Source organism: Egretta garzetta, unplaced genomic scaffold, assembly GCF_000687185.1.
Source record: "Egretta garzetta isolate BGI_Z169 unplaced genomic scaffold, ASM68718v1 scaffold207, whole genome shotgun sequence".
NCBI classification, from domain to species: domain Eukaryota; kingdom Metazoa; phylum Chordata; class Aves; order Pelecaniformes; family Ardeidae; genus Egretta; species Egretta garzetta.
The window spans coordinates 1,510,606-1,534,497 of NW_009260185.1; the positions used below are offsets into that span (position 1 = coordinate 1,510,606).

General features: G+C 43.5%; 1 protein-coding gene across 1 annotated transcript in view; it reads right to left on the reverse strand.

Annotated features, from left to right (window-relative positions):
- LOC104129210 (CXADR like membrane protein) overlaps nt 1-23,892 on the reverse strand; it is a 49,523-nt gene that overhangs the window by 3,237 nt on the left and 22,394 nt on the right. The window contains 5 exon segments of the mRNA XM_009642128.2: nt 266-407; nt 2,010-2,132; nt 2,500-2,667; nt 3,515-3,716; nt 4,424-4,581. Coding sequence (XP_009640423.2) covers nt 266-407; nt 2,010-2,132; nt 2,500-2,667; nt 3,515-3,716; nt 4,424-4,581 — 793 coding nt within the window.

The window sequence follows — 23,892 nt, forward strand, 5'->3', positions numbered from 1 at the left end:
CCACCCACCCACCAAAAACCAAAGGGGGAAGGGGGGGGGGGGGGGGGGCAGGGAGAAGACATTTTCATCTATCTAATTTTCTGGAAAGTCTTCATAAAGATGATTCTCACAGTCAAAAAATTTGTCACTGATATTTCAGGGAGACTTTAAAATCTTTTTATGACAACCTTTTAAGATGCTTATACCTAGATGACTTAAAACTGTAGTGAAAAAGATGTGTGAAACTGAAAGAAGGGAGGGCAGGGGGTTAAACAGGAGGCGTTACCTGATTTCATTTGGTGCCTCCTCTTCCTCATATCTCTTCTTTTCTTTCCTCCTTATTGTCAGCTTCACCACCACGAAAAGGAGGGAAAGTCCCACCACCACGCCACAAACCGCTCCAGCAATCATGCCGATATTTTGTGCATCTGTTGTCCAGAAAACAAACGGGTTGGTCTGTAAACTCTCACTAGAGTCATATGATCCCATGCTAGTCCACACTACAATTTATAGCACTGGGTATAAATCAGAACGGAACGTGTTAGTCTACTTATTTTGGCCTTTCTCCATACAGAGGTTGAACCATTTTATCTTCAGGCATTGCTTCTAAACCTGAGCCAACAGTGAAGGGTGGAAGGGTGGGATCGCAAGAGCTATGCCTTCAGCTAGGGGTCAGAATTGAAACGAGGAGGAAAAATCCTCTCGTAAGAGCACAGAACCACCGAAAGCAGAGACAGACGGGACAACCCACATGTGAAACAAAGCACCAAGCAGTTTCCTAGAGGCAGAAGAGTGTTTGAACTACATGAGGGGTTTTTTTTCCCCTTCAACTCACTCTGAAATGATTACAATCCACTTACAGAATGAATTCTTCAATTGGGGAAAAAAAACGACCCAAGGGGGGTAGAGAGGAAGGAGGAAAGGAAGCCTGTACTGTGCAGGTGCAAGGCATTTTTCATCCAAAATAACCAAGTTAATGAGAACACTTCCTAGTGTATACAGGCCCTTAGTTGATACTTTATGACAACTTCTTTTGATAAGAGTGGTTAGGTTGGGTTTGGCTGAAAGTTGTTTCCTCAAGGCTCGTCCCTATGGAGGGTTTAGCAAACCAAAGTGAGGTTTTAAACCAATTCAGTTCAATTGACATAAAAGCTTCCTGGATGCTTTTACTTCGGATGCCTGAGGCGAACAGGTTTTCCTTGCTATATGACCATACTCCAGTTATTTCAGGCCTGGCTGGGCAGAAAAAATTCCAAAACCATGGCATTTCCACAGAAGAGACTTCACTATTAGCAGCCTTTTATCACAGCAGTTCCAGCTCCTGCTGATCTCTCCCGAGAGCTGCACATAAAAACCTCCTAAACTGTATTGTTTGGGTTTGTCCTCAGGGCTGGTGCTAAATGCCAATCTTTCCCTTGCATATACATACAAAGGCACAGACACCTAGACATTCACACACCCTTGATGAGGTTAATTCAGGTGGGACACTGATTTTAATCTCTGGTGTTCAGGACTGTTTATTAAATCTGGATTAAAACCAAACCGTGTCAAAAGTTGCTTTTCTGCACATCACTTCATGTCAAAGTCAGCCTTTCCAGCTGCCTTTAGATGGTTTACTGTCTCGAGTGCAACAGAGAAGTAATTAGGAATTGGAACGAAGGACTACTCACATGGAGATTTTATCCTTGAGAGTCATCTCATGCAATTACTCCAGCCAGAAATACATCTCAAAGCTGGAGACTCCAGAACCTCTAACTCACCATTTTTTTCCCCTCATATTTCATTAGTCATTCTCAAAATCCAAATTTCTAACAGACCAAACCATCTGAGGTCAAATGAAGTATTCACCACTTCAGGTTATGCGGAGGACTGCTGAGCAAACTGTAAGTGCAATAAATAAGAGCTACTGCATGTGATTCATGTATGAAAGGACAAAGGTGTGGCACAGAGTTTACCAGTTGAGATGGGGCAGCTGGGAAACAGCGCTGCTCACACGGTGCTGCGAAAACCAGTTATATGCCAATACTTACGCTGCACTGTCACCTGAACGTCACAGCTTTCTTGTCCAGCCTCGTTGGTGGCAATGCATTGGTATAACCCTGTGCTCATCTGCGTAAGATTCTTCAGTAGAACTTGCCCAGGATTAGAAATGTCTGAAACAGGAGGAGCAACACCAAGATTAATCGAAAAAGACTAAAACCTTAACAGTGGATAGGATGCAGAAGGACAAATTGAACTTCCAGATCGAGTCAGTTCAAGAACAATCGATGATGCCTCACAAGAGATCATTTGTCAACCTTCAGCAACACACTAAAACTCCTCACGTGCTTCCTCGTTCAGGGTGGAGCACAGCACAAGGTCCAGCTGCAGCAGCGAGAGGTACTGGTATCATTGCTATTGCTGCCATCAAGCGATCCCCGTTTAAAAAGCAGGCACATGACTGCACATGTGCACGTATGCGTGGGTGGTTATCTGGCTTTGAGTGTACCGAGGGCTCTAAGAGGAAATGACCTGACTTACTGACTCTTGATGTAGGCGGGAGATGCTCAGCTCTCGCGTCTTCCTCATTTATGCGCTGCCACCGGTAGGAGATGGGTGCAGTGCCAGAGGCGGAACGGCACTGCAAGGACAGCTCCTTTCCTTCCAACAGCTCCCCTTCTAGCCAGCATTTGGGCTTGGATGGTTTTTCTAGGAGAAACAGAAGACTGGTTATGCAAAGGCAACAGACTGTTTTTGCAGTGGAAAACCCTTTCTTTGGCAATGCATGTCCTTTCAGCAGCTTCCAAGAGCTGCCTTAGTGTAGAATGCATTAAGGAGTTACACCCGTCATGTTTGTTAGGGGACTTTAGCCGCCACTGTTTGCAACTTTATAGTCCAAGAAGCATAGCTGGCTGGCTCAGACACAGAAATGACACGTTATAGTATTCCGGGGCAGTCTGCCTCATGGATACTTGCATCAGTGGAGCTGTATCGCTGCGTTCCTCTTCTAGGTACTATTTCGAGAACATCCTTTCCCTCCCCCTACTTCTCCATTTCTTCCTTCTCCCCACAGCATCTGTCAGGCCACAGCACTTCTTCCACGGAATGATAGTGTACACGAAAAAGCTAACCAATAAACTGAAATCGGGGAAGAGAAACACTAAACCCAGCAGCTTATTTATCACCTCCACCGACTTGGATCAGTTTGGGGTCCTGGGACATGAACCCAGAGTCCTCAGCAGGAGCTCTAGACAGGGCGACCACCAGCGAAGCTAGAATATCAGTCTAGTTTGTGTGATGAGATCATAGAGATAATTTGGAAAGAACAGTTCATATGATTTTGCAGGTGATTATACTTCTCTCAAAACAGTTCTTTAGGCTCTTCCCGTGTCCCGTCCTTTGCCAAAAAATGCAAAGGCAGGTATGGAGTTGGACAGGAATGAAACCTGATCGTGAGATGTCTTTGTATTTATACCCTGCTGAAATAAATCTCTCTAGGGGAAGTGAGCCTAGCGATTTTTTTTTTTTCTTTGGAAGAGCAATAAAATGTCCTTACCTACAACCTTCAGGGTGATGCGAGCCCATTCATACTGCCCGGCATTTTTAACCTTACATATGTACTTCCCCGCATCGCTGGACTGCAGGGATATGATTTGTAAGGATGCATCTCCAGCAAGGAAGTTGGATGTGAAGGAAACGCGCCCTTTCTGTTCCTCATTCAGGTCATCGTAAACACGGCCTCCAGAGTAAGTGATCACCTGAGGAGCAAAGGCAGTCACCGATCAGCCAGCTGTAATTTTACTTTCACACCAAACAACAAACCAAAGCATTTTCAGAAACTGCAGGCTAAGGCTGTGCGTGGTTAAGTGACTTGCCAAGGGTCACACACAGGAAGCCTGTGGCAGGGTGGAAAATTAAACCTGGATTTCAATTCTGAGACTGATACACGCACTGTATTTATGCTAGAGATTTACACTGAAGTATTTATCCTAGTGTCAAAATAGACATCAACTTATAACCATAATATATAAAAGCAGTCTTTAATTTTGGCTGGTGTTGGCTAGCTAATTTAAATTACTGCAGGCCTGCTTTTTCTAAGTACTAAACGACTGTATTTTTTCCCAAAACCAAAGTTTCAAAAGCAGTCTATGAAATCCAAGGTCATTTTTGAAAGCCTGAAGGGCAATTCTGAAGTTTATCCAACGATGACTGATTATATAAGAGTGTTAGTTTAAATAAAACTTGATCGTAACACAACCCCGCTCCGATACAGCCTGCGTGAATATCAAATTATCCATTATAAATGTCTCTAAATAAATCAGCTGTGTTTTCTAAACACTGCTTACTTCATCCGAATAACTTGCAAAGATCATCACAGAAGTTTGTTTAAATCAACGGCTGCTGCTGATGTCAATATGGAAGTCAGACGCCTTTCTCAGCAGGTGCTAACGGTGGCTGAACCTACCGCTTTTTGTACTGTTTCGGAAATGTGCAGCAGCCACTCAATATCCAGGCTCCCTTGCTCCAGGAGGCCCAGGCGGTGGTGGCAGGGCAAAGTTACGTTTTCTTCAGCCACTCTCTTAAATTCAGTCTGAGCCTCGGACAGCCAAACAGAACAGGAAGCTGAAAGACAGACGCCAGCGGTCAGAGGCCAGGATTAAGGATGCATCTCTGCACTGACAAGCATCGTGAGCTTCGGTTTCGCTGGATTCTTCTCATTTGCTTCACAGCATCAAAGAAAACCAAACAGCTTGGCTTCCTGGACAGATTGCAGCTGATTAAAGGGGACATCTATACATACACAGGCAGTTAGATTCACACTAATATTTAAGCACAAAGAACAGATGGCTTCGCACTCCAGAGCTGTCAATACTAAAGTTGCACCCACATCCTCTATGCGCTCAAAATTTCAGAGAACCTCCTTGGTTTGGCCTTCACTGTTTGTTACCTTAATTCATAAGCAATATTTTCCACCTAAAAGACCTTCAGAGCCCATCATTTTAGTCCTGTGTCAGGCAAGGCCTGGACTGTCCCCTAACATTGGATGATGCTCGTTGCCTGCATTTCGGCACTGGAAACAAGAAGCCAGCCTGGGAAAAAGAGGGTTAACCTTAAGAAAGGCATGGTACAAACGGGCTAGCGAAGTGTCTTTGAATAGCAACGTCAAAAAACCCCATAAGTTGTCAAAAACGGTTTGTCAGGCTTTAAAAAATTAAAAAAAAAGGACTAAATTGCCAAGCTGAACCACTAGAGGGAAGCAGAGCCTTCCAAATGTTAGCCAGTAAAAGCCAAACCCACCGCTAACTCCCTAAAACCTGGACCAGGAGACACTGCCCCGCAGAAAGACAGCGATGTTCAGGCAGCCTTAGCCACTGCGAAACTCGCAATTTCTTTCTGAGTGTCTTTCTGTACTCTGCATCCCTGCTAAAAGTGAACAAAATCGGGGTCGACTCTTGGCTTTGCCCATCTCCAACTTTTGATAACGCATGGACTCACCACAGTAAGCTCAAACTCAATTAAAACTGACCCAAAAGATCAGAGGTATGGAAAATTACGGCCATTTAGGTCAGGGACCCCCAAGTCTGCTGTGACACCAAATAAAAAATTTCCCAACCACGTTTCCACGGGGATTTTTAGAATCATAGAATGTTTTGGGTGGGAAGGGACCCCCAGAGGGCACCCAGCCCAATCCCCCTGCAGGAGCAGGGACACCTTGAACCACATCAGGTTGCTCACAGCCCCGGCCAACCTGGCCTGGAATGTTCCCAGGGATGGGGCCTCCACCCCCTCTCCGGGCAACCCCTGCCAGAGAGATAGCGTAGGCCCCATCCCTGGAAATTTAGGGCACAAATGCCATCTGCCTTTTGTGTGTGAATCTTCAGAGCACAACTGGGTTGTTCGTAAGTTTTGCTGTGAAAGAAAAAAGCCTAAAAGCATTTCCCCCCCTCCCCCATGAAATGAAGTGCGATGAAATACATTGCTTCTTGGACAATCTTTGCAAAACTGATGAAAACAGAGAGAGTTGGCAGCACTAGGAAATCACACATGCGATTGAACACACAATCCTGTGATTACATAGCAAGATTACCAACAAGAGCATAAGCAGCTCTAGTTACATAGGTTAAATTTGTTCTTATACTTCTATTTAAATAGTGGATCTTTAACCTTTCTTTTACCTTTAAGTGAAAAAAAAAAACCAGAAGCAACCAAAAAACCAAACAACCCAGGAAAAATGACACTTCCTCAGCTTTTCCTGTTTCTGCAGGACCAACTCTGGTTTTAGAAAATTCATTCTGCTCCTGCTCCCATTCTCAGATCACCCTCTGAGTTGTTAGCACGACCATCCCTCAGCTCCTGAGCTTCTGATATTTAACCAATACTTGCCAAGCAGTTCTATAAAAGAGAACATCTACTATGTGCACGCACACCTAGAATTTCAAGACAGGTGGAGTCTTGCAAAGGATTAAGTTCTCCTCCCCTACAGGGATCTCTGCCTGAATCGATAAGAGTGAAAGCTCCTTTTCAGCCACATCAGCTTCTTTCTTTAAAGGGAAAATGAGTCCAGTTTATCACTGGATTCACTAGTCTCAGAGCTTCATCTGCCAAATACAATTATACATTCTGCCTAAGACGAACGCCTGCTTTCTCCTACAGCCCACATTGCTGCGGGCTGCCTTCATTAACACGCTGACACTCCCTAGATGACCGATCAATAAGTTTAATTTAAGCACCACAATAGTGAGCATTCACATAACATTTACAACATTTTCAAAGCCCTGTGCCAGCAAAGCACTGAGGTTTTGTGCACGCCTCACAAGGTATTCTACATTTTAAAGTGTAGCTTTACGTTAAAAGCCTCGATCAGGATTTATAAGTCGCCTTTTCAGGGAGCATAACAAGCATTGTTTTCATTCCACTCTAGCTTGGACAAACTGGTTTTAGGCGAGCTCACACCTTGGTCTGTTCTTGCTGCCCCAGCAAACATGCTCTGGATTTGATTTAAGAGCAAGCCCTGTGCTTATAAGCTCAGCTTCTAAACGGGAGCAAGATCAGGGAGACATTCAGTGAGATAGTGACTGCAAATTTCTAAAGCACCCTTTGTTTTTTCAATCATGCAATTGGAGATAATTTGGAGCTGATTCACCCTTGAACTGATAACCAGGTTGTCGCACACATTGCGTACTTCCATATGGCACGTCTATCTTTTTATTTTAAAAAGTCCCTTTATTCCTTATCAGTTCATTAATAATGCCCACAAACTCACAAGGAAAGCCTGCAAGTTTTGCAGGTATTCTAAGACAAAACGCTCACTTTATTTTCTTTCCAGTTGTCTATGCCTGTACACTATCAAAAGGAAGCTTAAACCCCAGCTTCATGAAAGTACCCAGCATAGGGCCACTTACGGAAACTACCCACGCAAAATCCAAAAAGAGCTCCATGTCAACAAACCTTATGCCTTTCAATAGTTTGTGTAGGGTCTCACTGTAGCCAGCAGTGATGAAATGGAGACTTACCTCTAGATGTGTGCTGGAATTTACAGTATATGCCTTGGAAAGAAAAAGGCACTAGAAAACATATCCAACCGCCTTCTAGGTTAAATGTTTTATCATTCAATGAAGAATAAACACCCTCTGAGGTTCTCTTATATTGGCGTAAATCAGGTCGAAGAAATGAGATTTTGCTCCTAGAGCTTTTAACATTTGTCCCCACTCCTCAGTTTAAGTCTCACTTAACTGAGTACTAAAGGAGAGCGTCTGCTTACAGACAACCCTTACAGCAGCAAACTCCTCCATACAACAGCCAGGACACACGCTGGCTCATTTGCAAGGGCAGGATGGGTGCACAACTGGCTCCATGCTTTCTCCCCTTAAGGAGCTTCACAGCCGCGGGAGGGCAGAGCCTGCCCGAGTAACGCCTCAAGGGCTGGCTCCAGTGGACAACAGATTGAGACACGAGATGATTTTCCCAGAAGTCGGATCCAAGAGTCTCGCTCCGTAATGCCACATACATGCAGGCTCCAAAGTTCTTACCCCCAAAACCCTCTTCCCCCTTTCCACATCCTGTGGGCAGCTCCTTACGCTGCCACGAGCAATTCGGGAATTGCTTCTTTCAGCTTTACTCAGCCCACAGCCCATGACTTCAGAGGGAGGTTGGTTTTTCCTGCAGAGCAGGAACCCTAAGCTTATTTACAGCTGCAGCATTTTGAAAGCATTGGCCATGGGCCTGAAAAAAAAAAAAAGTGTTGGGTGCAGTGCCAGGCTTGCTGACACACCACAGGCAATGCAATGCTCTGTATTGGGGGGGGTGGGGAGGAGACCATTCTAATGTTTAAATGTTTGCTCTATTGTTTAGAAGACAATAATCCACCCAACACCCCGCAGACAAGGACGAAAGATTGTCTTTCATCCTTCACTGATGTTTTAAATATCCAAGAAATACAGAGGAACAAATATTTTAAATACCAAAGCTAGCACACCTAAACAGGCAGTAGCCAAACAGCACAGATTTACTAGGGGAAGGGCAGAGATGGCACCAGGGCACACAAAGGGATTTTTAGCCCTCTCTGTACCAGGCCGTTCTGCCTGGCACTCATAGCAGATTTAAGTGGATGATATCCTGCATCTTTCCCGTGCAAAAAGAGCATTTCCTAGAACTCATTTCAACACTTTAAGGACTACTGATTTTGAATGTATCACTTTTATTATAAGATAGTTTGAATTGCAGAAAAGCCTGCCCTTTCACAGAAATTTAGAGGTAAGGAACCATCTCCTGTGCAACGCAGCAAGTGCTCAGCAAACCGGGACTGTGTATTTAACCTTATCACAGAATATGACCACATGGAGTTAGTGTTTTCACATCCAAAGCCTTGACACGATCACACATGCTTTTGTATACATACTACTATGAAGCTCAGTTTATTTGCATGCCCATCCAATAACAAGTATACAGATATACACAAATACACATATATATATCAACAAAATCAAACATACCTATCTGCAAGGCACATGAACATACAAGCAGAATCAAAGTGAAAATAAATGTTTCACTGACATTTTTATGTGTAGGCAAATTCACATTGCTAAAAGCTAAAGAGCTTCCAGATTTATGTTTTTCATTAGGTTCAGAAGGAGGCTTGAATTCGGATGCAATGCTAAGTATAGGTTATACTTCTAAGAAAAGTAATAAGCTGTGCTATATCACTTAGCCTAGAAAAGATTCAGATAATTGAGATAAGAAATCCACGCCGATGCTTTGTAAACTCGGCCCAAACCATACCTACACCAAGTTCATTTAAGATGTGAATATCCAAAAATGGGTCTTGGAAAATTTCAGTTATTTCAGGAACTTGTGAAGTTTTGAATAAACACTTTTTAGCATTTATTTTGGCTTTTTATCATGGATGGCCTTTGCAACAGACTATTCCAAAGATACTGATGTCCATAGAGGAGTAGAAATGCAACCTGTATTTTTCCTGCAGCTCAGGACATCCTATACCAGCACCAGAGGGAAGTGACTCTGGAAGCAAGGGACTCAAATCTGCCGCAGAGGAAAACTGTCTTCAATACAACAGCAAAAGCAGGGATCCCACCAGTATCTACACACACCACTTATAGCACTGTCCGTACAATTTCCATTTCACCTGCGATAGGGTGCTCTACCTGCTTTTGTTCATTAATATCAAAGTGTTTCTTGGATGAAAGTGTGGCAGGAACAGTGAATGGCCACTGTTGTCAAGGCACATCACATCCTTTCTGAAAGAAGTCCTCTGCAGACAAGTTCTCAAGTGTAACCAGTAACTGTGGTCTGATTTTGAGTCCTTCTTGGGATACTCTTAGAATTATTTTCACACCTGTGTGACTCCTCTATCTGAAAACGGGGTCCCTTCTGAGAAGAAAGTTTTGGTCCTGTAGTCCTCCGAGTAATACATTCTTCTCACAAATCCAGGTAGGCCATGGGAAAAAACCACCTCGCTGCCCCTGACAGTCCCATGCTATAGCTGGTCTCAACTAGATCTTCAGGCCGAATTGCTTGAAGTATTTAATTTTAATCAAAATTATGCAAATCAGCAACAAAATTCTACTTAAAAAGTGTAAATTAGCCCAAAGAGAATAAATATCTACAGAATTATTCAGGCTTGTAGTGTTCCTTTAGCTGAATAATCCTGCACATTTGTCTCGCTTGTTGTTGTTGTGCTAAAAACATTTATCCCACTCAAGAAAGTATTTGAAAACAGTGTCTAAATTAGATATATAGAGGAATAATATGTTTGAAAAATTAAAGAAACAAAATTAAGGATAGCCTGCAGTGTTGCAATTTTGAACTACCCGTTCATGCCAGGAATTGAAGACATTTCACATCTGTTAGAGTTTGATCTTGCTACAGTCTTGTAGAAAATGATTTACTAAGCTGCTTTATGGAAAAGCAAAAGCCTGCCTCCTGCTCTGTCCAGGCATCATTACAGTGGTAAGGAACAAAATCAAGCATTTTGCAATAAGCAAATTTAGGATTTTACATGCTTAAATAGGAGGCTGACAACTACTTTCATGGCTAAAGAATTACCTCGAGTAAAACTTTCAGAGACACTCGAACAAGTTGCAAGCTCAAATCATCTAAGCGCTAAAGACACTGCAGACACTAGTTCTACAGTTAAATACTTACGGCTCAGTAGGCCTTAAAAATAAGCTTTCTATTGAGAAACCAAACATTTGCTCCCCCACTATTACTGTTCAGTAATGACAGACACATGCACATTAAGGCTTTTCTATCCCCTTTGACTCTTTTCTCCAGATTCTGCTGTGGATAAACCAAGACGGTGGATAGCCATGCTGGTTTGTTCCAGAGCTGTAAGAAGAACCCACAAGGTCACCACCCCCCGCTCACCCTCAGACCACACTAGCCCTAACAGTTAGTTACCCTGACAGCGTTTTAGGCCAAAATAAATATAAAACAGCATCTTCTTACAGACAGCTATTTTGCATTCTTTGTGCAAGGGAGGAGAAGCTGGGGGTGGCTGAAGTCTCCTAAGGATAATTAACTCAGCCAAGGCCGCGCTCTGGGAACATCTGCTTTCTGTATTCCTTGGCTGGCAGAGACATAAAGGCCAAAGATCGCCTTCTCCCGAGAGCTCGAGTGCTCCAAGCGACCAGGACCCGGCCCCCGGTGCATACTGCCTGCAGCCTGCTCCCCTCCGCCTCCCTTTGATTTCAGGAATTTGGTGGTGAAGCAAAAGCATCTCAAATAAAAAAAAAAAAAAAAAAAAAAAAAAAAATGTGAGCTAACAGTCAGCTCCCACAGGAACAGGCTAGCTGTGTTAAAATAAAGAGGTCAGCCTATCCCCGTCCATATCCACATAGCATTGCAGAGGTTCCTGTAATTGGAACCGCATGTGCTTGGGGCTGAAGTTTGAGGAGGCTGTTAAAACAGAAAGCAAAGGGGAAGAGTCCTGCATGTGGCAGAGTTTCCAAGTGGTGACGTGAAGCATTTGGAATTGAAACAGCCGAGGAGCTAGGAAGGCCCAAGGAGAACAGAAAAAGCAACGTTTCACAAAGCAAAGCTTTTGAGAGGTTTGCAACAACTACGCAAGAGTGCAGGAGGGGGCTAGAATTTGGCAGGCAATACACAGGCTCCTACCAACAGAAATATTACCAGCTGCAGAAACACGGGCAATTGGCCACCAACCCTTCCCTGGGCAGTCCTGGGTGAGCCAGGGAAGTGATCTATGGGATAGCCACCACCAGCATAGCAGCAGGGCACACAATGCGTGTCTAAACACACTACATCTTCACACCACCCATAGGGACGAATGAGATGGTTCACCCAATGCAGGTCTGGGTCTTCCCCAGCAGCAAGAATGCAGCATTCCCTGGGGAAAACTCAGGGTTTCTCTAGGGGATTAAAGACAGATGAAAGGCTTATCCTGCAATACCCAGTGGCCACGTGCAATCCAAGGATCTCACCTGTACACGCCTAGAATCAAGAGGTAAAATACTGTCCCTGAAAATACCAACAGGAATTTTGCCTTTGTGCCCAACACACACAATTGAATCCAAAGCCTGGAGATACTTTGGAATATTGGGAAAACATTGAAGCTTTCCATTAGCTGAGGCTCTTCAGAGGCAGCCAGCAGCTATGTATGTACTGTGGCTGTCCTTTTCCTCAGTGCATTTTAAAATCAAGTGCAAGTAGGAGATTCAGGGTTTACATCCCTGGAGACCAGAGAACAGAAAACAAGGCACCAGAACTGCATCTTCCTACTTAACGGTTCACGGTGTGCGTACAGAGGAACGTGTGAAGTCCCTTAGCCTTTAGTCCAGGCAATTTTATCAGTAAAATGGTCCAGGTGGCTTCTGTTTACAGTAATAGAGCTCCAGCTAAGCCTTTCGGTAACACAGCTGGTGATTTCAAGCTGTGTATACTAGATCTGTACAGAGAGCTTGTCAGTTCGGATCACAGATTCCTTGGGGGCTGAAGCACCTAGGGCTGCCTGATACTCCCTTTCCCTGCAAGCATCTCTGGGGGCTGCTTGTGTACCTTGCAAAGCTTTGTATTGAAGAAAGCAAGAGAACAAGACATTCCACCTCCGAACATCAGAAATTTCACTCTTTTTGCCTGGTTCCAGATAAGGCTTGGAAGTATAATATGGTTTCAGTAATATTTTCTAGGATATCTTCTGAGAAGTATGCTCAGGCCTCAGTCTTCCAGTGAGCCTATTGTCGCTGTCAGTTCACGGACAGAAAAATGAAGGCACACAGAAATGAAGTTATCTGCCCAAGGCAGACACCAAGCAGAATCCAGAGCACAAACCGAAAAAGAGACAGCAACAAAACTGTTTTCAAAACAGTATTTGTCCATCAGATCTTTCTTCACCAGTTTCAAAATGCAAGGAATAGGTTGCATCAGCTGAGGTAACTCTGAAAATTGGGGAGAAGGGATGAGACTTGAGAGGCTGATAAAGATTCCCAATAAAACCATTCCTGTACTGAAGATTTCCTCTCTTTTTTCCTCCTTCGCATCGAAGTGTAAGATGTTAACCAGAAAGCACTGAAGCAATTGTGCTTTTCTGCTGCTTTTATCATAGAAATTCAACTTGTTTTAAGCTTGCCAAAAAAGGTACCAAGAAACCCAGAAGGTATTCACAAGCAAGCTTCGTGCCTCTCTGCATCTTTCACTCACAGATTTTCAGCAAAGTTTGATGTAGTTTTAAGGCTTCAGTCCCTGTTCAGCACATCCATGTTACCTCAACGAGATGTTCAGTTGCATACTCATAATTGCACATAACATGCTATGACATCTCACTTATCCACTACAAGCACTACTAATATGATACAAAATGAATGCCTAATGTATTAGCACTCTGTCACTTTTCATATTCGCTCAATCTCAAATCCTCAGCCGCAGCCTACCCTAGGGCAGAAAATGAACAGCAGCGACAGCTCCTCCCCATCACCCCCATAAGTCTTTCACAAAAGACACACATTAAACTCTGCAACACTTCTGGGATGAAGAGAAGGTGCGGTTGGTCTGGTCTGAGCACTGGACTGGAACAGCAGCAGCTTAACTCTGGAGTTACGGTTACAGATCCTGTCTGCCCAGGTGTCTGCAGCCTCTAGTTCTCACCAGTGCTAGAGTAGTTAGGATCGATTATTTTGAATTTACTGAACCCATTGGAGGTTAGAAAATTAACAAAACCTCATTTTCTTAATCCTCATCCTTGCACTGGCTTCATCAGCATGAACCAGAAGGAAGAAAAAAGGAGGATCGGTTTCTTAAATATCTTATCACTGTGATTCAATTCCCTCCCCGCATCTTTCCTAGAGTTTGGCACAACAGCATACCAGCTGCAAGCAGACTGAGCACAGATACATCTTTTTTTTTTCCCCACTGTTACAGGAGTTATGGCATCTGGACATGTACGCTAAGGTCTCAGATGGGTGAGGCGGAGCTCTGTAAATCCCACTTTCTGAATCAGAGCTACAAATTGAGCAAGTGGGGATTACTGAGGAATACAAGCCCCACGGTAAATGCTGGAAGAGATGCCCAGCAGCTGCATTTTAGGAAGCTGGCATCACACAGGCAATTCACCAAATCTGTACACACTGAATGTTAGTTCACATTGTACTGAAGAAAGTCTAATCTTGCGTTTGGTGAGGCCCTGCGCTCAAAAGGATCCTGAGGTTCTTCCCAGTAACATTTACAAACCAACGACTAGATGAATACTATACTCGTGAGAACTTGCATTGACTTTTAAAGAGACAAGCATCATTTGGAAAGCGTTCTCCCTTCAGAGGGATGGCTTTCCAAAGTCAAGCACAACAGCTATTTTAACCGACACCAACACTGCACAGCTGCAAGTGATTCTGAAGTTAAGAAAAGGACTGAAGAGTCAGACACAGGAAATAAGGAAATGTTACTTAACACAAATACAAAGTAAAATAGACTCCTGCATAAATATATATTTTCAGTGACTGTCAGGAGGACAGCTGAACCAGAGGCAGTCTTGTGCACTGACAATAGCCAGAGATGGTCTGAGGAGGATTCCACTACCCACAGGACTGCAGTTTGTGAGCTGAGGGCCAAATTCTGACTCCTGGATCCATTCCACTTGACAACAGCCTACAATCCTAAAAAGGGCACAACCATACAATAAAGCTGCGTTAATGAAGTTGGTTAAGTACAGCAACAACGCTGCAACCTAAGAAACAACATAAGAAAATGAAGAAATACTTCAATTTTCTGCTTCTGTGAAACTTCTGGACCATTTAAACACATGTGGAAAAGCATATAGTTTATTGGTTTTCAGCCACCTACTTATTTACTCATAAACCTGTGTTGTCTGTTTTTAATCTTAGTGTAGATTTATCAAAGCCCTAGTCCTATTTTAGAAGTTCAAAGCATGAATTAAGTTACCACGTAAGATGCTTGGAAAAGGCATCAGAAGTAAAACAGAAAGCAGATCCTTTTCACCTCCCTCAGAAATAGAAGCACACTCAGAAGTACTGACTTATAAAGCCAATTTTAACTGGCTTTCAAACATGCAGGTAGAAAGACTAAAAGCTTCAGTATTACTTGAGCTAAATAAAACCTGCAAATTGTTGGGGGGACAACAGGGAGAGATACTATTCCAGGGTTAAACAGCTCAATCGATCAGAGCTAGACCACACTGAACTACATTTCTAGTGGTCATATCAAACTGCCCCTGCAATAGGAATGAGATTAGTAAGGAAGCAGATTTCCTTCTCTGCTCACCATAGGGCTCCAATGCCAGCAGCTGAAATGTGTTACATACATTTTGCATGTTTGCAAATACCAAGGGCTCTGCAAAGCAACAAAATCTGTAAAAGCCTAGGGCCATTGCTAGGGGAAACCCTGAATGAGAACATGCAAGCATCATGCCTGCCAAATATTCCTGTGACCTTTGCTCAAAAGAGCAATCTAGTTCTCCTCTGGCACACGTCCCTCTCCTAAAACGAGGGATGCCCCAAGTAATGGAGAGGCAGAGCCCTTTGTAAAAAACAAGCGCTGGGTATCAGCATTCTGCGAGCACAAGAGCCCTGTCCGAGAGCTACAGTACATCATCGAGCTCTGATGAGCAAGCACAATGTTTCCAAGATGCTGAACAGGAAGAGGGGTTTGGAGGGGGGAGGAGGGTAAAAATGGGACTCAGGCAACAGCTGAACAAATCTGCTAATTGGATGTGAAAAGGTCAGGCATCTTATCAAGAAACATACTGTAAAGGTCAGGGGAAGTATACGGAAGTAAGCCTAGGAGGAACGGGCAGCACACATCACCAGCTCCACCAGCGGGGCTCTGAATTTCCATCCTCCTTTCAGTTTATCTAAGAGGTCTGACCAACTTAAAAGCATCACTGAACCCTTCCCTTGTGCTTTCTCAGGCTGAGGTCCCTACCACAACTTGACCAACTGGTTTCTTCAACATCAGGAAGTGTTTTATCAACAGCCCTGACTTATCATAAAGCAGATGTTGAAGAAATCATGTCAAGTGTTGGAGAAAAGGCTAGCCTTTGAGAACAAAAATAGACTGCTCTACATTACTCTTATCTTGTGAACAACTATTTTGGATTTTGTTGTGATCAACATGTGTACGCATCATCTTTCAGAGCCACTTTTAAAACTGCTGTTGAGGACAACAAACGATGTCTGTAGCACCTACCATAAACTCCCAATATCTCAGTTTCATCAGAACTTCTTTAGAACCACAGAACAGTAGAAGTCAGAAGGGGCCTCCAGAGATCATCTAGTTCAATGCCCTGCTCCAAGCAGACATACCAATCCTTTAATCATCTTTGTGGCCCTCAGCTGGACTCACTCCAGTATATTTGTCCCATACTGGGGAGCCCAAAATCAGGCACAGTACTTCACATGCCATCTCACTAGTGCTGAGTAAAGATGAAGGATCACTCCCTTGACCTGCTACCTACACTCTTCCTAAGGCAGCCCAGGATGCTGTTGGCCACCTTTGCCACAAGGGCACATTGCTGGCTCACATTCATCATCTTGTCCCACAGGACCCCAGGTATCTGCAAAGGATATAAGCTGCAGGATACAAGGACTCCAGAGCTAGAGCAGTACAGGCATTCCATGGAAACAAGTACATCTGTATGGCCTGACAAGAAGTGATGGAGGAAAAATTTCTACTGAGTTATTTGGGATACTTGGCAATGGGGAGTTCTCAGGAAATTCATCTAAGCTTCCTGGTAGGAAAGCTCAAGCTAGAAAAGGACCTCAAGCCCTGATGCAAAAGTAAGGTTTCCTGGACAAGCTGCAGCTTCTCTGTACCTCACTTCTGTCCTTTTCAATTTATGTAAGAAAACCTGCATGCCTCAGGGATGCATATGTAGAGCTTACAGAGGGAACAACAACATTAGAGAAATCAGAGCCAGGCTTCTCAGAGAAGCACAATGAGTAGATGAGAGACAACAGACAAGTTCTAGAAAGGGGAATTCCAGTCAGATATTAGGAAAAAAATTCACAGTGAGAACAGTCAACCACTGGAACTCTGGCTCAGAGATTGTGGAATCAGCATCCTTGGAGCTCTTCAAATCCAGCTGAAATCCTGATCACAGTGATAGAAGCCGACCCTGCTTTGAGCCAGAGACCTCCAGAAATCCCTTCCAATTTATACTATTCTGTGACAAGCCGAGTCTTACAGCAGGTCAAGGAGACACCCATGAGACTCAAGTCAGACCCTCTAAGCCTTAGGCCTTCCTGCTCCACTGCAACTTTTAGACTGCCCAGGAAAAAAAAAAAGCAAGCATGCAATGCTCCTCTCCCACTGCCTTCACTGCAGAGAAGTTCTGAAGTGCCACAGTTCGGTTTCAGCAGCCATGACACAAACTGTGTACACAGCTGCTAGGCCAGGGTGGTGGGCTGCTGGATGATTAAGTCCATTGTAATGTCTGGCAGCCATCTGTCAGCCACATTTACAATAAACCCCAGCTCTCCTAGCATGTGTGGTCTGTGGGGATAACTGAGCACATCATTTATTTGATGAATTCAACCTTTTTTTTTGCTTCTGACAGTATCTGTGAGCAGGTCACAGCTGTCTCCAGTTTCACTCCAGTATCAGCTTTTCTTCTATTTTTCTCCCCACATGACGGAAAAACCAAGCTGTTGTAACTGTAACTCATCAGATACATCACCTGATGTTGTTTCTTGATTGCCTGACTTTGCAAGTAAAGTCATATCTATTTAACATTGGGGTTTCCCCCATATACCTGGACAGCACTGAAACTTATTTCAAAGTGCCGGAAAAATAACTAAATCATTAACTGTCCACAGAAAGTGCCACAAAAGGGGGCAAAGCAAATGTGCTGAAATAAAACATTAATATTTGCACAGTACTTAACATGATCCAGCAATGCTCTGATTTGGAGAATTGAAGCAAGAACTGGGGAGCTCAAACACTCCAGTTGGCTTCCTTTGACCCCATACCCTACTGGTGATCCTGGAAATGCATATAAACCCAGGTTTTCAGGGAGATACCCTCTCTGCAAAAGCCACAAAATATGCTTTCCCGCAAGTTGAAATCAGCTTTTTATATTATTGCTATTCAGCATTCCAATGGGTTAATTTTGTCTTCAAAAGTTCTCAGTGTTCTTGAGCCAGAATTGCCACAAAAAGCCGCCAAAATATTTGTCTCTGCAGTACTCATGGGTTTTTGCTGGTTTGGCTTCTCTAGGAAAATCTATTTTCTTTAATAGGAGCTGACACAGCTTCCCCCCCTGCCCCACTTTAAGAAGGCATTTTAAGTCAGAAGGAAGACTAAAAACCACTGCATGTCTGAACTGAGCACTCTGGGCTCCCTCTGCCTCCCCAAGCTGCTGTTCACCCTCAGACCCTTCACTGAGGGCATGCACAGCTGCAGGTCTTCAGCACCTCTGCAAACCAGCCATCAAAAAATCTCCACTGTAACTTGTTTGTACTTTACCTTGCACAAGCAGAAATTGTGGATACCCAAGCCTATCTTTTGCTCCTCAGGGACTTGGATATCACCAGAGAAATAGAAAAGTGTAAAGAAAAGGAAACAGTATATTCAATAAAGCCTATCACTTTTTTTTAATTGCATAATCAAAAGTTTCCTTACCATTACGATTCCACACTGGTGCCCCACAGTGTGACCTGTGCACATTGTGCAATTAAAAGGACAAAATCATGACCCTCCCACACCAAATCCATGTTCCTTTCACAGCTCCTAGGTATCATTGTTTTCAGTTTGCAAAGGAAAAAGCAGATACTGAAGCTCAATTTGCCCACAAATAAATAGGGACACAACAAGACTGACCAAGGTCACAAGGAATCAGGGGCAGAGTTAGGAACAAGATCTACAATTCACAAGGTCCATCCAAATCAAGCTACACACTGGAAACTCCTCTTGACTGGCTGCTTGCAGAAGGCAGGAGTTCTCAGTGCCCCTAACCACCAGGCCAAGTTTAAACTCCAACTAAATTACTTAAAGCACAGTCTTTTTGCTTCTTATAAAAGTTAAGTTACTTTGACCCTCATGCAAGTTACCACTCAGTGCCAAGAAAAGGCCATGGAAAAAGGCTACATGCCCACCGTGCTGACTCTCGCAAAGACCAGCACCCTACAGAGACCACAGAGGGAAAGGGAAAAAAAAAAATATCAGCCCGTGTCAGTTCATTACTTCTAGTTTCCAAATAGGACAGAAAGTGAAGCCAGCACAGAGCTCAAGCTGCAAGGAGGTAGCTGGCTTCTTGCCCAATACATCGGTTCATTTTTCTGAGGCCCCTTCAAGCTTCACATTGCTAAAAAAGGAAGTTGGAAAATGTTATACTAGAAACAAGAAATGCTGCATCTCTCCCTCCCGCTCCCCACCTGGAGGGAACATCTCTAGGTAGGCTTCAGCCACCCCACGGAAGGGGAGCAGGCTGCTGTGATTTCACCCAATTCTTGCTTCACAAAGGAAGCATGGGAATAGCGACCAGCCATCGGCCTTTCCTAACACTCACCATATTCCTGGCTGCTGCTACAGAACTTGGCTGTATAACACGCGTCAGGTTATACCACATCCCCGCCAGCTCTTCGAGAAACTCCAGATCCTGAAGAAAAACACTGTCAGTTTGTTACACTTAGTGCTGGTGCCACACGAGCAGAACTGGCAACTGAGAGTGATTCCTTCTGAACCTTGCACAATTGTTACAAAACCTAAATATTTTCCTATTTTTACTAAAAATAGCAACAAAAATAAATCCCTATTCACACTGCAAGAGACAGGTTTTCTTGCAAAGCTTCTTCTGCCTGGAGCTGCCATAGCACAGGGAACCAACACTCCAAGACAACTTCATCAGCTCTCCTGTGAACATCCCAGCGGTCCCTTTCATCTTTAACCTTATGTTGCTGATTAGGAAACCAACGTCCTCAAGTACTGTGTTGATTTTGAGAACCTGACCCTAGTTCACCAGAGTAGAACAGCCATTTTACCCCCAAGCTCCCAAGCAGTGAATTCCAAGGAAATCCCTTCCGCTTCCCAAACCAGCATCCCCTCCCTGCACAAGGTTTCGGGACTAGCGGGTGGGGAAGGCAGTTAGGTAATTGCTGCAGGAACTGAGGGGGAGAATGAATGTCAAAACTTGCTAAAACATGAACCCGGGAGCCTCGCGGATTCAGCCTCTAACATCCATCAAACATGATTAATTTTAATGTCACAACATTTTAATGTCAATTACTTTTAATGTCACTGCTTCTTATTTCCTAGTGCAACCACGTTTTAGGAGCTGATAAGAGATTCCCCCAAAGAACTTTTAAGATCAAATAAACAATCAAAAATAAATGCGACAAACACAAGCAGCAGCCTGGTGCCTCCCTGCTATCGTAAGGCTCTTGATGTGGCAAATCTGACTATTTCCAAGGCCAAGGCAGTCGAGAAACAGAGCATCTGAGGCTTTCATCTTTAGGGCCAAATTACTACTTGGTAAAAATTTGCTTCTGCTCCTGTTTTTCTGACTACATAATTTGGCTAATTGAAGATGTCTGTTAGACATGTGGCTTGATATTATTTACATTAGGCTAAACCCTCAGACAAAGATATATTTTGTTTAGATGCTGCATAGAGAATAAAGATACTCCTCATTCCAGGTATCTTAAAACTTGTGTATAAAAGAAGAGACTAAAGGGAAGTTCAGACTGATGAGGAAACTCATAGAAGAGGACTTGAGACTTAAAGTCTTTAGGTTCTCAAGTGGCTGAGGAAAAACTGGACAGCTGAAGAATTTTTATAAAATAAAACAGGGATGTTAACCACCTCACAATTTCAAACCCATTCAAATGTTGCAAATTTAAAAGCCTGTACTTTAATTCACGTTCCCCTGGGTTTATATGCTCTTTGGCAGAGACTGAGAAGCAGAGAGATGGAAAAAAGAAACAGCACAGAACATATACAAAGAGAGAGACAACGAAAGAACATACTCTGTACCACATCTGCATAGTACTTGCTCATTGCCTGCTATTCTGGAAAGCAAAGCACCCTCCTCTTGAAGCAACATTCAAGTAGCTAATGTATATCCAGAAAGTCCATTGTTTTTAAAGACTTGATTCAGGCTGAGGAACACTTGTGGGTATAAACAGGAAAAATTTATATGTGAACTTCTGTTTGTTAAGCATCTTTTTAAAGAGCTGGAGAGGTTGACAAAGCCTCCAACCCCATGGGATTTCTCAAAACAACAGAAGCAGCCTTGTACATATCTTTAGAATAAATTATAAGACTGAGAAGTCAGGCCTGTATTCTAATATGAAACTTAAATGGATAAGAAAAAAAGATACTCAGACAAACTAAAGAAAACAAACAGGAGAGCAAGTCAGACACCTGCATGGTCTTTTTTAGAGTCCAAGTCCTTGAACCTTATCCTGCATTTGCCAAGGTTCAGCATTTGGCTACCAGCTCTTAAAAACCTTGCATTCTAGATTAGAGCCCTCTGAGAACAGTTATCTAACGAAGACAGCAGGGGCTGCCCTGGTCTTGGGCTCCATCAGGGAAGGGGGAGGTTTAGCATGAGCCAGCCCTACTTGTCAGTTAATGTTAGGATCCAGGGCTCATTCAGAACTGAGGGTGGGATTTATATTAACTTAATGAGTTTAATTCTCTCCCTCTTTTCAGGGAATCAATCACAGCACCCTGTCTCTTGATCTGGGCAAAGCATCTATCATACCAACCTTGTGCCTGTGTTTGCCTAGACACATTGGTGCTCAAAACCCCTATTTACTATAAAAGGTAAGCAGGTAAAACAAGAGAGGTGCCAAGAGATGCCAGACAGCGCTTTCTGACAGAGCTTTGTGTATATCTGACAGCAAGCATAGCCCAGAGGCATCGCCTAGTCTTAAACAGTTCACATTCCTTCCTTGAGCTAAACTTAAGCTTGGCTGCATTGTTTCAACAAGCTGAAAAGCAGCCTTGTGCCAGGGGCTTACTGCAGGGACCTGTACCCTGACCCAGTCTAAGCAAGACTCTCCAGGCACAAGCTCCTAAACAAAGCACCACATTCCAATTATTTACGCATTTCTTCTGTCCTGAACCAGCCAGAGAAAAAGAGCATGGCTGTGAGGCTGCAGGGAGACTTGGAAAGCCAGCTCTGCAAAGCCACCTCGAGGCTATATGAAATTCCACAAAGCCAAAGTCAAATTCCTCAACAGATTCCCCAGCCTATTTTTGTTTCAACTCGGAGAAGACAGGCTGGATCATTTCTGAATTACCGCCAACTCAGGTACACTGAAGTTTAGTAGTTCAGACCTATATACTCAGCCAGTACCCATGCCTTTTATTTATACTCAGATATTGGCCACGAAACATGTTTTCCAATAAAATCTCTGTAAGCTCACACTGACACACATCTTAGGCAAGTCTTCTCCATAGACTGGTTCCCTCTTGTCCATGGCAAGCTGGGTACATCATGTCAAGGATGTGTATATGCTAAATAGCATCCAGTCTTTTCTCTGTGCACATAGTACTTCTGCCACGCACTTAAAATCCCTTAGAAGTCAGACTTGCAGTCACAGTGGGCTTGTAACAGAACAGTATGCCTACAGTACCAGCAAAACCTGACAGCCTGTCGTTTCCCACAACCGGAGAACAGCAAAAGCAAGACTTGAGCTTGCTGTCCTTTAAACAGACTTCCACCTTCCTCTTCTGGAAAGGTCTAGTGCCACAGGGCAGAGACTATTTCTGAAACCGGCATCATTAGTGGCTGTTCACCCTTGGTGAGAAGACACTATGGTAAGCACCCTAGTAGTGTAATATTACAGACCAGCAAAGGCAGAAGACTCATTTTGCTCAGGAATGCACATTAAGAAATGGAGCATCTGGCTACTAGAAAATAGATTCAAAGTGCTTAACTTCTATTCAGGAAGACAGCTATTTCAAAGGCTCAATCACAAGTTATATTAGTTTTATTACTTCAAGTACATAAATATGTAGTTTTTCCCCTAACTGCCTAATATTCAGTAATGTTTCCCATAGAAGCATGTGATTCCACATACTGTCAATTATGGGTTTTCTTCCATCTCTGTCTGATAGTGGACCATTCTGGAGTGAAACAGTCATGTTAATAAACTGCCCGTCTCATCTGGTCCAGTAATTCCCAACTCCTTATTTCAATGTTTGCTCTCAGACAGGAGGAGTGACTCACTGGCTGAATCTACGTAAGAAAAGTGAAATACTTGTTTGGGTTATTGTAGAGTTTCCAAAGTATCTGTCAGAGTTTGATGCAATTTCAACAGCTCAGAGCTGAATCAAGGTTATGAATAACTCTGGCAAACCTGTGGGCCACAGTAGGAAGTATGGCTAAATGAGTACATTAGCCATTTGTTAAATATCAGGAAAAATCTGGCCAGGGAAGAGTCTTTTTTACTCTGTTCCATATATTCTTTCCCTCAGACCAGCTCCTAATGACTGGAAATAAGATAGCAGGCTAAATAAGTATCCTAACCCTTAACATACCTCTTATTCTGTAACACAGGCTTATTAGATGCCAGCATTTTGTCTAGGACACAGTTTTAAAGCGCAAATCTTGCACTGACAATTAACATGCCTTTTTGCTCTGTGGTTGCCATATCTGGAGTGGCAGGAAAGATACACCCCTCATTTCCCCGTTTCAAGCCTGGGTTTACCCTGCCAGCCCCCGCCTCTTCGGTTTCTTCAGCCCAGCAAGCTCAGCAAATGGAAAATTTGCAACAGCTTCATAATACTGAAAATAGCTTATTATGTTTTCCTAGTAGAGAAGGGGAAAGAAATCAAATGGCTCCATACTATAGATAACAGTTCACTGGCCCCAGACCACACAAGTGTCTGTGTCTGGCCCTCATTAACATCTAGAAACAAACCCAGAGTATCTGTCTGCCAGGCAATGGGTCTTATTTGACATTTATGCAGAATAAGCCAAAGAAGATGTGCCCACTTGCA